The sequence below is a fragment of the Arachis duranensis genome, chromosome 9, assembly GCF_000817695.3.
Source record: "Arachis duranensis cultivar V14167 chromosome 9, aradu.V14167.gnm2.J7QH, whole genome shotgun sequence".
Taxonomy (NCBI): domain Eukaryota; kingdom Viridiplantae; phylum Streptophyta; class Magnoliopsida; order Fabales; family Fabaceae; genus Arachis; species Arachis duranensis.
Genome location: NC_029780.3, coordinates 105669237 through 105683533, shown reverse-complemented (window position 1 = coordinate 105683533; position 14297 = coordinate 105669237). Strand labels below are relative to the sequence as shown.

The 14297-nt window shown below is 29.3% G+C and overlaps 1 protein-coding gene and 1 long non-coding RNA gene across 2 annotated transcripts; both read left to right on the top strand.

Moving 5' to 3' along the window:
- Positions 1-6738: 6738 nt before the first annotated feature.
- Positions 6739-9432, top strand: LOC107466657 (polyadenylation and cleavage factor homolog 4; the record flags this gene model as incomplete). Its single annotated transcript, XM_016085660.3, is given in 5 exon segments — positions 6739-6848; positions 7626-7727; positions 7821-8084; positions 8316-9223; positions 9303-9432. Coding segments are annotated over 4 exon segments (1265 nt in total), but the record flags the coding sequence as incomplete, so codon positions are not given.
- A 180-nt stretch (positions 9433-9612) lies between these two features.
- On the top strand, positions 9613-10139 carry LOC127741663 (uncharacterized). Its single transcript, XR_008002802.1, has 2 exons — positions 9613-9757; positions 9857-10139. It is a non-coding gene; the product is annotated as an uncharacterized LOC127741663 (long non-coding RNA).
- Positions 10140-14297: the final 4158 nt, after the last annotated feature.

Below are 14297 nucleotides of genomic sequence, written 5' to 3'. Positions count from 1 at the left end.
CGTTTCCTTTGCCCCCTCCCCCAAAACGTGTTTTTTTATTTTTTAAATTTTATTTTTTTATTAAAATAAGGGTAGTTTAGGAATTAAATTAAAAATTTTATTAAAAAGGATGATTTTAATACAATAAAAAACGTTAATGACGATTTTAATTCGAAAATTACAAGAGGGACGATTTCGATTCTGAACCAAAACGTTAGGGACCAAAACTATACTTACCCCTAAATAATTATATGATTGACTAGACACATTTTTTTTCATAAAAAAATATGTGTTTTTAACAAGAAATCAATAATTAAAATAAACATCTTTTTTTGTTCTTATGAAATACACGTTTTTGTTATGTGTAAATGAGTTAGATTGAAGGCACTTGAAGCACCTTCACTACCACCTCCGACCTCCGCAGCCTAGACGAAAGAGGTCGAAGATGATAATGAGAGAAGTTTAAAATGCCTTCACGTTAACTCCAAAATGGTAGTTATGGGTATCCGCAAGAGAAAATATATTTTATAAAAGCACTAAAAGAGGTCGGAGATGGTAGTGAAGGTGTTTGAAATGCTTTCACGGCTTCACGTAAACTCCAAATCGGCGGTTAGAGTATTCGTAAGAGAAAAGATATTTTATAAAAGCACTTTTATTTTATTAACATGTGAAAAAATAGAATTGAAATTAATGCATTAAAATATTGAGAATTTTGAATTTATAGAAAAATGAGAAAAAACTGGTGAAATGATTACTTTGTTGCACGGCATTCAATTTTAGGGACTAAAATGAGTTACTTAATGCAAAGTAGGGGACTCATTTGGTGCATCTACAATGATGGCATAATGGACGACACGTGGACGAATACTGTTGCGGCACGTGGCATAAACGGACACGTGGCCAAATAACATTGTGATACGTGGCACAACCATCCACATCAGCATGCCACGTGTCACTTACAGTCCACGTTATCAAGCCATGTCATCACGCCGTTAATGGAAAATGGGTCACGGACTAATATGGTGCACTTTTGTCAATCTCATGGACGTAATTAGTGTAATTGAAATCTCAGGGACGATTTTAGTGCACGACGTCAATCTCAGGGACTATTTTGGGATTTAACTCGATGAGATTGGATGAGATGTAAATAGTATTGTGGCCTCTAAATAACTATTTATAGAATTTTAAATCTCTGCCATTCAATACCCTATGTTGTTGCCGTGCGTCAAGTCAGCATACCTTCGAATCTTCATAATCATTTTCTAAAATCAACAAAAAAAAATTGAATCCTAAAAAATAAAAATGGATTAATTTTTTTGTAGAATTATTTTTTATTTTATTTTTAAAAAAATTAAATGGGATAATGTAGTGGCCAGTGGGTGAATTTAGATATTAAACGTGAGTGATGACTTGGTGATAGAAGAATGAAATGAAAAAAAGAAAATGGAATGGAATAAGGATAATTATAAATGACAATAATAGATTAGTATTTTTTAAAAATTTAACTATTAATTGAATAAATAAATTATTGACTAAATCTTTGGATTATTTTATCAAATGAATTATATTTTTTAAAATATTTTATCAAAAACAAATATAAAAATTTGTTTTTGTCAAAACTTCGAATATTTTAGATGCTAAAATAATTTATTTAGTGTACAGATCAAATTTCATATAGATTTATAAATACTCTTTTTTATTACATTTCTTTTTTGACATGTGTTGCCTCTTTTGCACAGTGGTGCAGGAAATTTAAGCATCTAACTATAATGGAAACAGAAAAAGCTGTGAAGAATAGTGTTTTTAAATTGAAGTTTTTTTTTTCTTTGTTTTATGATGTTTTAAAACTTTTGAAAAAATTTTTCATATTTTTTATATGTTAAGATAATATTTTTTTATTAATTGCTTGAACTACTATTTCATATAAATTATGGTCTTGTCAATTATATTTTATTTAAAATAATTAATTTGTACAAAATATAGTACTTTTAAATAAGAATATAAAAAATTATATCATATATTAATATTTGTATAACTGAATTCTTTAAAAAATATAAAAAAATAAAAAAATGATTTTATATCTTTCATCAATTAAAAAGTTTATTTTTGTTATAATATTTATGATAGAAAAAACAAATTTATTTTTTATCTTTTTTTTCTAGAAAATTAACTTTTTATTTTTGTTATCATATTAATTTCTTCTTTCTTGATTAAATGCCCACACACGTATACACACATGCGCGCGCGCGCACGCACACACACACACATATATATATATAGGATAACTATTTCAATCATATTATTGATATATTTAAAATTTATATATTAAAATTAATTTATACATGTAAATAGTACCTAAAATATTTTTATATAAAAAAATTAAAATTTATTAAATACTTTAATATATTAAATTATTTAATATGATTAATACCTTTAAATATTTAAAGAATTTATTTAAATTTCTATAATTAATGAAATGGTGTTCAGTCTTATTCTTCTCTTAGATGCTCCAAGTCGAATCTTAAATAGGCAACATAAAACTAAATCGAATTAGGGTGTTAATAATGTAAATTAATCTTAGTAAATTAAATTGGAGTAATTCGATTTACTATTATAAATTAAATTGGGCTGTTTCAATTTTTTATGACCAAAATCCTAGATTTTTAAAAGCGAAGTACTATTTCTTCTATACTATTAAATTGAATTGATTTAATTTAATTTACATAGATTTAAGCTTTTGAGTATAAAAAGAATTTGTATGATTCTATTTATGTGTATACGTGCAAATTGAACTTAGCTTATTTAATTTACAAAAATTCAAATAGGATAGATGTATAATCAAACTCCAATAAAAGACATATGTGTAATTTTATTTGAATTTCAATCATTTGTTAAGGTAAATTATCTTTTATGTTTCATATCCACATAACTTTTTTTAAAAACACGTTATCTTTGTGATGGATTTAGAATTTTTTACTTCAAAGTTATTAAAAAAATTCTTAACAAAATTAAAATAAACTTTATAACAAAAAAATCTTAAAAAAAATACAATATTAAATATATTATTTTATTTCTATCAAATATCAATGTCTCATCTCATTTCATTATAAAATTAATATAATAAAAAATTGTCAAATTAAAAGACTCATTCCTTCCAAAAAAAGTATATAGTTCCATTCTAACTCAATTCAAAAATTAAATTATTGATATTTTTTTCTTAAAACGTATGTAAATTCAATTGTATTACACATATAATAAAATAAAAGAAATCATATATAAGCGTATATATAATATTTTTTATAAAAGAAAATAGATCTTTTTTATTATTAAATAAATATAAAAAATATTTTTGTCTGATACTTGTGTAACAGAAAAAATATTAAAAAACTCATAAATTGAAAAATAAAAAATTACTTTCTTTTAATTTTATCTTAAAATTGCAATTCACTTCAATATATTCTAAAAGAGTAAAGGTGATAAAAGTAACTTAATTCTAGGGATATCAACGAGATAGGGTGGGTGCGGGGATGCCTTCCTACTCCCCCATTTTTGCCTCTAGATTTACTCTCCATTTCCGTTTTCATTTTCTATTATAAAAGAAAATTATTCTCTATCCCCATTCTTCACAGGGTCCTATTCTCCGCAAGGACCCCATTCTCTATCTCTCTGATAATTTTAACTAATTATTAATTTTCATAGAAATAGAGATAAAAGTATACATCCTATACAAAACGCCAAGATTTTGTACAAAAAGTCAAAACGACAAGATAGTAACTTTTTTCAAAATGATGCAGTAGGGGACGCCATGACAAGCCAGAGCACAAAGCAGTGAACGAGATGGGGGATACGACAGCAGAGAAAAGAATGAATACGATGACAGAGTTGTGAAAATGAATGCCATGAATATAGAGAACGACGTGGTGAGGGTGATGGAATGGTGAGGGCATACAATGTGGTGAGACGGGAGAGTGGTGAGGGAGTGGAGGTTGGATGGAGTATAGACGACGCTAGGGATCTATGAATTGAAGAAGAGTTATGCAAATAAGGATTTAGAATTTTGGGTCTTTATATATATATATATGGAATGTGAAATGACTAAAAAACATATATGAGAAATAAACTATTAAGGACAATTAAGTAAATTTGTGAATTTCGGAGTTAGCGGGGACGGGGCGGGAATCCCCGTTCGAGTTTTCGCGCCTGTCTCGGGAGAGTTTTGCTCCTCATCCCCATTCCCGCGGAGAAAATCCCCTACAGTCGGATCTCTATTCGAGGCAGTCCCTACAAAGATTCCCGAGTCTCGGGAAATTTTGCCATTCCTACCTAATTCTAATATGCTTTTATTACTACAAACTTTTTTTTGTCCTTTTTTGGTGGAACCCCTCATCTTTAGGGTTTTATTTCTCCACCTAATTTTATTAACAAAAAAACTCCTTCACTTTAAATTCACATGTATAAATACTAAGAAAAAGTCAAATCGTTTATTCTAATTCAAAACAGTTCCACTCCCTTTAAAAAGAATACATCACTGACATTGTAAAAAAAGAGGCCTAGTCCGATAACATTAAGGAGCTCATGCACATCGTATCCTCGTTGACAATAAGACGGCTGACTACAAATGAAGAATGCAAACCCAAAAAACTTACTACAGTAGAACTTGCTCTCTCATGGAAGACACTAGGAACACGTGTCATCCATAAGACCATCTCTGTATATCTACACAACGTTACATCTTTACAGTAGAATTCACCATCTATAATAATCGAAAAAAAGGAAAATAATTATGAAAATTCGAAAATACGTTGATTTCACGCGAACCGCAACAACATAGCGTATTAGGTGGGAGGACTTAGAATTTTATAAATAGCAATGTTTTAAAAATCAGATCGAATCAACCGGTCGAATTGGTTTAACATAAAACCGAAGTGAAAAGTGGTTCGATCCTCCTCTTAAAACCATCATTTTCTATACCGTTAAAAAATTGTTGAACCGGAACGAAAACCAACGGATTCTTAAAAGATGCCCTAAGGTTCCAAACCTAAAACCCAGCTTCGTCAACGGAACCGCCGCCGCCGTCCGTAGTTGTCGGCGTCTTCGCGGCCTCCTCCTTCCCCTGTCCCAAATCCATACGGCCAGACCTTCTCTTTGTCTGCTCAGACGCGCTTCCGCCGCCGTTTGTTTGCCGTTCACGTTCGCCTCTTCGTTCAGCCGTCGTCTTCCTTCGCGTTCTTCGCCGTTCGCAGTCGCTCGGCGTTCACCGTTCGCGTTCACTCGCCGTTCACTGTTCGAGTTCGCATTATAGCGTTCGTCTGGAAGCCACGTTGCTCTCCTTCAAACTCTGCGACCAACCCGCGCGCTCCACCTAGCTGTCGAAATTGCTCTCTTTTGTCGCCCGCCGTGAGTTCCCTAAACCCTCACCAATACTCTGCTTCAAACTCTGCAACTTCTGATTTCTATTACAACAAGGAACTATTTGATTTGGTAGTGGTTTGGATTTTTTTTTCCATAGATTATACAATTGTTACGTTCTCTTCTCTATCACATTGATATTAAGTTTTGAATTCTCTTATTTCGTTTTAATTTTACTGCACTCAACATGTTTGATGAAATGCTTTAACAATAATTCTGGTTGGTTTTATAATTTCTAGCTTTTAGAAACTTAGTAAGTTGATTGCATGTGAAATTAAGAATAATTGGATCTTAGTAATTAGGAAAGTTTAGGTGCACAAATAGCATCTCTGTGGAAAACATATTAGCATGATGATTCCATTTGCATTAGTTTAACTGTTAATTTGCTAATTGTTCTTGTGTTGTTGTTCTGTTGTTTTTCTTTTATCTTTAATTTTTTTCTTGGTTTAAGCTGTGATTGAAGGTTCTTTGGTTTGGGTATTCTTCACTTTCCTGTAAGCTTATCTTTTAATTCTTTGAGCATACACGTATCAAATCATTGTTTTCAGCAATGGTGATTTTTAGATATTTTTTTGGGTTGCTTCGTTTTTAAATGTTCCTATTGCTGTTGTTGTGTTTTTGCTGTGATTTAAATGTTCTTTTGATTTTTTTTTATTTTTTTTTCCCGAATGACCAGTCAGTGCTTGGTTGATTGGTTTTGCTCACTGATTGTATTTGATGATAAATTTTAAATTGATAACTCTATTACAGCCTTACTGTCTGTTTCTGTTGTTAAATTTTATTAAAGTTTCTTGAATTTGCACTGCCTATGTTATTGATTCACTGTGCCTTCATTGCTCTTTTTTATGTTGTTAATCATTGTGATGAGCTTTGTTAATCTTGAATTTGTTAATCTTTCTTGATTTTTCACTGTTCTAACTTCTGTTCTTATTAAAAAATTTGCAATTGGTGATCTTTTGATTTATTATATGCTTTATGTTTTCATTGTTCTCTTCTTATGAAGAAAAAATGTGCAATTAGTGATTGTAAGATTTATGTTTTGATTACCAGTCCGGTTTTCAGAACCTTGATAAATAGTTATTTAGAGGCCACAATCCTGTTTACATCTCATCCAATATAATCTTCTCTCAATTTGATATAACTCCAGTTCTCCTTCGTCAAAGTTAAAAATTCTCTAAAATTCTATTGTGCACCCAGCAGCTAGAATACAAATGGCGAATGGTATCACGCACCAGCCTTCTCCTTCCATGCTCGTGGACCAGTTTAACGCCTTACTTCCACGGCGCCAAAGCTACCTCAAGGCTTTCTCTACCGAAGAAATTGTTCGGACGTATGGGCTATTGTTGTCAGAACTCACCTCCAATGTGAATCCCATCATTACCGATCTCACTATCATTGCTGGCCAGCAGAGGAAACACGCCAAGGGCATCGCCGATGCCATTTGCAACCGGATTCTTGAGGTCTGTCTCCATTGCTGCGGAAAGTTATCACCTTTTCGCGCCATTTGTAACGAAAGAACTCTTCTTTTATTGGGGTCGAAAGTTGTCCCTCTATTGGCGTTGTTTCAATTTTGGCAGTTACCTATATATCAGCATTTAAGTTTTATTTTTCTTTTCCAATCTTATTTTATATTTTATTTTTTATTTGCTTTACGGTCTTATTTGATTGCGAATACGAGAAAAAGTCATTACTTCCAATTCCAACAGGCTTTATCGTTCCATCCGTTCTTGCCTTTGATTTATTTGCGTGGGTTTTCCGCAAGAGAGAATGGATTCTAAATCATTAATTATTATTATTATTATTCAACTAAGAACAGAGAATTTTAGGATAACATAACTTCCCGGATAACTAGCAATTGGCACATGAATCCTATAGAAAGGACGAAAGTGAGTTTAAGACCTAAGAATAAAACAACGCATTTCAGGTCTTGACTGAACTGGAACGAAATTCTAAGCATACATGTGAAGTTGGGGCACGCCCTAGCTGTATCTCGTATATTGATCTCAGGGGCAGAGTAATTAAGAACATGTGTTAAGGTTTAAGGTTTATCTTGTTAAGGTTGATTTTCAGGGATCACTTCCCCTACAGCCACATAAAAAAAAGTTCCTGAGTTCTGATTTAGCAAATAACAATGCTGATATTTGTGCCGTAGAAAATTAGTAAAGCTAAGCTATAATATTATTTAAATCTCGGTTGTTTATATGGTTCCTCAATTGTTTAATTCTATCCTCTGCCAGGTGCCTGCTGATAAAAAACTTCCTTCTCTCTATCTTCTGGACAGCATTGTGAAGAATTTTGGCCAGGAATATGTTAAATACTTCTCTTTACGTCTACCTCAAGTAGGTTAATTAGAGCATGCTTATTTCTGCTTATATTTCATTTTTATTTTATTCTGTTATTGAAAGATTGAAACAATTCTATTGTGTGCCAAGGTTTACTGTGAGGCATACAGACAGGTCCAGCCTAATCTACATTCTGTTCTGCAACGTCTCATTGGTACCTGGTCAAAGATCTTTCCTCCCTCTGTCCTAAGTAATATTGAAGCTCAATTGCAATCTTTACCAGCAATTAATAATCAACAACCCTTTGCTAATCACTTTGGGGAATATGATTTTCATGGACCGATTCTTGGAGCACATGTTATTAAACCACAATCCTTGCAGCAGATGGAACACTATAGTTCAATTATGGATATTGTAAGCTTTGTGTGAAATATGTATTGTATGCAAAAATATCAGTGATTTTGTTGATACATTAAGGCTGTTTGTCATGATTGATGAAAATAATATATATATATAGGAATGATGTGGCCTCCAAAATTTTTTTTAATTAGAAAGGTGTCTGTTTATTATACCTGTTAATAGAAAGAGAGATCCTGCAGACAGATAAGCTGCATTCTAACAGTGTGTTGGTTTTCATCCTCACAGGTTGGTGGTGATCGGTTGGACTCAACGGGAACTGTAGGTAATACAAGAGAAGGAGGGTTGAATGAATGGCAGCAAAAGAGATTTTCTAGTGATGGTTGGAACATATTCCAAACTTCCAAGACTTATAATCTCAATGATGAACAACGACGTCAAAGTCCAAGAGCTCTTATTGAGGCATATGGTTGTGACAAAGGCCGTGAAATTCCTAGTACTAAGCTTTTGTTTGTGGAGCAGCAGCCTGGCAGAAATGGTTTAGGGAGCAAGTTTCCATTGGCATCATGGCAGCACACTGAAGAAGAGGAGTTTGATTGGAAAGATATGAATCCAGGATTAGTAGACTGTAGTAGAAACAGCAGTTCTATGCAATCAAGTGTTAGATTCTCCAGGAAAAGGAAGTTATCTAATGATCTATCTAATTCTTCACATTACCCGTTCAATATGGGGGCTGCTTCCCCTGCTTTCAATGCTCATGCTACTCGTCCTTCCGGCTTGAATCCAGCATTTCCATTGCAAAAACGTCCTAGGAGTCTGCTTGAACCAATAAACATTAATAATAACACCAATGTGGGTCATGGTCCAAATAGAACTCTGTTTATACATGACCAGTTGCCTAATCAACCTGGACCAATTTCCTCTAACCTGCAAAATCATGGACAAGCACCTCAACTACAGTTTCTTCCACCTCAAGTTCCATCTTCAACACAAATTAGTCATGGGAGCTCTTTGCATTTACATGGGGGAACCTTGCCACTTTACGTCCAAGCCTCCCAACTGCTCCATCACAAATGATGTCTCATCCCCATGCCCATGATTCGATGACAAGTCAACCACCACCTACATATCTTGATTTGATTAGTTCACTAGTGAATCATGGTGTGATCTCGGTAACCAATCCACCTACCGGACTGGTAACTATACTTTCATTAGTTTCCCTCCCTTTTTAGTTTGTTGATTTGAGAAAGTAATTTAAATGAACTTGTGTTTTAGGATTCCATTGGGACGGAGTTCGATCCAGATATCTTGAAGGTTCGTCATGAAGGTGTAATCAGTGCCTTATACAGTGATCTTCCTAGACAATGCACGAGCTGCGGTCTCCGATTCAAAAGGCAAGATGAGCACAGTAGACATATGGATTGGCACGTGACTAGGAACCGAATGTCAAAAAGCCGGAAGCAAAAGGGGTCTCAAAAGTGGTTTGCAAGTGGGAGCCTGTGGCTAAGTGGTGCAGAGGCTTCGGGAAAGGAATCGATTCCAGGGTCGCTGGCTCCCGAAGAGACAGAGGAAATGAAAGACGAAATGGATGAGTGGATGTATAGAGGAGCCACATACCTTAAGGCACCCACGGGAACAACATTGGCCACCATGGACAGACATCAACTAGGGCCCATTGTTCATTCCAAATGCAGATCTGACTCTGACTCTACTATGCCCTCAACCAACAGGTATTTGTTTCTTATATACCATCTTAGTTACATTATATTAGCTTACTACTACTATTATTTACTCTTCTTTCTTGTTTCGTTTGTGTATGCACTATGCAGGAAACCTACCAAGAGAGTAGTAAGAGAAAAAGAATGCGGGTCAACCAAACATCAGTTTTGTGCACCCATAATTAGGACTTGCTAATAATTTTTAGGGTATAGTTGTGCTAGTAATATTCCCAATTTCTTGCTATCAAATACTGTTAGTTGCTGTTATTAGTTCTCTATTATTGTTCCGGTGGGAGCCCCTACACTAGATTTCATTTATCAGCAAAATCTTACTGTATGAATAAGCACGTTTAATTCTTGAATTTAATAAAATTCTGCATTCTGACAATTTTTATTAGTTTTGCTACTCATTTCATTTTCAATTGCTATTTCTCAATTTGTATTCATAAAAGATCGTGATTTTGCTTAATAGGTATATATAAAAAATAAAAAATATAGAAAAAACATAGACATTCAATAAAGTAAAAGCATATTATGTATTGCTATATAAGAAAATGTTTTGATTTAGTAGCTTATCCATTCAAAAGTCTTGTTCTTTCTTATTAAGGAAAGCATTTGATTGGATTAAAAAAAAGGCTACTTAACTGTAATGGAAAATTATGAGTCATGGGTAAAGTCACCGTTTTTATTATGAACATGGAAGATAATAGTTTTTATTATGAACATGAAAAAAAAAGGCGATTTAACCTGTGATAATTTGGAGGAGTTTTGAAAGATGCAACGTACGTATATTTAACATTTAAGCAATGTTATAATTTTTGAGATATCCAAATATAGGTTACTATTATGAAATAAAAATAGGAAGTGAATTTGATTATTAAGTGTGTGTTTGGATTACGATTTATAAATGGGAGTTTACATAAAATTGATTTTGCAAATTTGATTTTGATGAAAAATAAGTTTGTGTTAAGGTGATTTATGTTTGGCAATCTTTATATCAAAATAGATTATAGTAAAATAAATGTTGTTTGGATTACACTACTCAAAATTATTTTTAGATAAAAGTTTACTAAAATAGACATCAACTTAAATAATTTTTGTATATTAATAATATCTAATATATTAATTATTTATTTTTTACGGGACTAATATATAATTTATTGAGTATTGCTAATAAATAAGTAGGTATTTGTATTATTATATTTATTATCCTAGATAATGACTTAAGTTACTTATTTTATATGTTAAATAATATCTTATATCTTAAATTCATTAATATTAAGAGAAAAAAATTATGTAATAAATTATATAAATAATCATTATAAAAAAATAAAAAAATTATTTATTATATATAATAATATTGATATATGTAGTGGCATGTATATATTAGGATTATTTATTTTATTTATGTGAGTGATTATTATTATTTTTATTTTTTTATTATATTAGTAAATAATATTTAAAACCAAAAGAGAGATTAATTTTTTTAATTTAAATTAAAAATATCTTGTAAATATATCTAACTTTATATATATTGAATGTTATAATATTTAATAATATAATATTTATTATAACAATGACTCAAAATACTAATCCAAGATATATTTGGGTTTGGTAAGATCTTGAAGCAAGTAAGATTAACCTAGACTCATTGTTAAGATACCAAATTCGACTTAGGTTCGTTACTTTAAGGCCCAATACAAATGAAATACATGTATCTCATTTCAAATCGGCTCAATTAGATTTTCGTTGCTAGTTAGGTATAGTAATGGATATTCAGGAGAACGTGGCAGATCTCTTTTCCGTCTCTCAGTCCTATTTTAAAAAAAAGGTCCCCATCGCCTCTCCGTCTTCGCAAGTCTCTGTTTAATTATTCCTTCAGAAAACACAAATTTTTTCAAATATCTACGAATATTTTTTAAATTTTTCTGAGAACAATTAACAAAAAAATATATATAATATAATAATCATAAAATAATCAATTCAATATAATTTAGCATAATTCATAACATATTCATTATGAAAAATAATATTTAAAAAAAATATAAAAATATATTCCGACATAATAACATAACATAATTTTTGGGATAATACTGAATAATATAGTGATAAACTTGAGAGACAGAAATAATGAGTTAGAGAGAGAGAGAAAATTGAGCTTGATAATAAGTTGGGAAGAAAAATAAAGAATTTGAATTGGAAGTAGGAATTAGGGCTACTAAATTTAAGAAATGAATTTATATATATCTAAATTAGGATAAATCAGTAATCTTATATTCACGTAGATTTAATAGATCCCATGAAGTGAGTACCTATGTCTCCGTCTCCATCCATTTTACATGGACGGGTTATGAAGATTTCACGAATCATGGGTTCCCATCTAACTCCAAATCGCGAGTAATCCCAGTAAATATCCATTTCAACTGGTTTTTTCATCATCTTTATTGCTAGCATTTGTTGGTTCGTGACGTGAAGCTATTTCAGTCACTTAGTAAATTCTCAGATAACCAAAATGTAAGTTATGTCATTCTCATAAAGTTATATGTATCATTGTTATAACATTATTAATTGAAAACAAATGGATAAACACTAAAATGAGTCACATTTTTCATATATATATATAACAATAACTAATATCATATATTATAACTTGTGAAATCATAATATTTTGAGAAGTGACGTATATAGATAACTTAAATGTTGATAATTCTAAAAAAATTTTAGAAACAATAAAAAATTAAAAAATTGTATATTAATCTATAAGACTCTTTTTTAGAAATGTGTCCATAATCTATAATTAATAGCTTTGGACATATATGTTATTTATCTTATATATTTTTTATTTTATAGAGACTTGTAATTTTTTTATCGACCATGACAGTGGCTATAGAGAGACTTTTACCTTTAAATGAATTATAGAAAAATTAAAAATAAAATTGGTTGATATTTTTTTGACAATTCATGTAGTTTTTAGTTTAATTAAAATTAATTTATATATTCAATTTATATTTGTTTGTTTATCCTAATGATTATATATAATAGATAATATATTTAAGCATATTTTCAAAGAAACTATTTAATTGTATATAATTAAAAGATAACCATAAAATTGAGACTAAAATAAAGTGAAATATAATTAACGTATCAGGAGTAAAAGTAAAATAAATAATTAAATATAAGATAAAAAATAATTAAAAAATATAGAAGAAGACAAAAAAAACAATACATGTAGCTGATAAAAAATACACTATAAAAAAAGTTTAGTATAATCAACGAATATAAAATATAAAAGACAAAAATCAAGGTATATTTTTATTAAAGTTTTTAAAGAAAAACATTATTAAAAAAAAAACCTATTAATCAAATTTTGTGAAAATATTATAAAAATTTTTAAATATTAATAAATAAAATAATAACTTTTTTAAGAACTAATAATCAAAATACATAAAAGCACATTCTCATTCATATATATAAAAAATAATAAGAGAATAATTTAAATTAAATTTATTTATTTTATTTTTTTATTTTTTATTAAATAATTTAATATTTATATTGGTCAAATCAAATAATTAATATAATTAATTATTTATAATCAATGAATTTATCCTAGTGATATAACCGAAATATATTAAAACATTAAGAGTAAAATTAAAATTAAATGTTAAGAATAAAATTAAAATAAAATAAGATTTGCTATCTTATAAACATTTTTGTAATAAAAATCACATTTATACACCTTTAAAATATATTATTTATTCACTTTAATAGTTTAATACAATGATTTTTTATTAAAAATAAAATTATGATAAATATCACATATATTTGTTAGCAAATTATATATAAATATTTTTTGAAGTATATCACTTTTATTATATGAAAATAACTTAGATACCTTTAAATGTGATTATAATAATTAATTAAGTATTATATATTTTTAATAATTTATATTTAATAATTCACTTCTAATAATATATTTAATAATGTAACACTTAGTTTGTTGTATTTGTAAAATTTTTAATTATAATAAAAATATAAGATATGATGATGAACTTTTTATTAAAAAATATTTTTTGTTCATTGTTTAGATATTTATCTATTTTTTTAAAGTAATAAATTTTAATTGATATAAACTAATGACAGTTAAGTATACCAAAAAATAATAACAATCAATAAAAAAATAAAATTTAAGTAAAATAAACATGTTTTAAAAAAATTGAAATAAAATAAAAATCTCTAATTATAATCATTAATCATAATCATATATATTTACTTTAAGATTTATATTTAAAAAATTTAGAGTATTAATATCACGTATCTTTTATTTTTTCAATTTTAAGTTATCACAAAGATTAGTTATTCTTCAATAATAACAATCTTTTTAAAAAATAAACATAATTCAAAAATTCTAAAAATATATAATAATTTTTTAAATAATAAAAAATATACAATTACCTAAAATATAATATTTATGTAACAATTGAAATTTAATTGCCAATATAAAAATTATATATAATATCATCATAATTAAATAAGTGTTTAATAAAAGAATTTA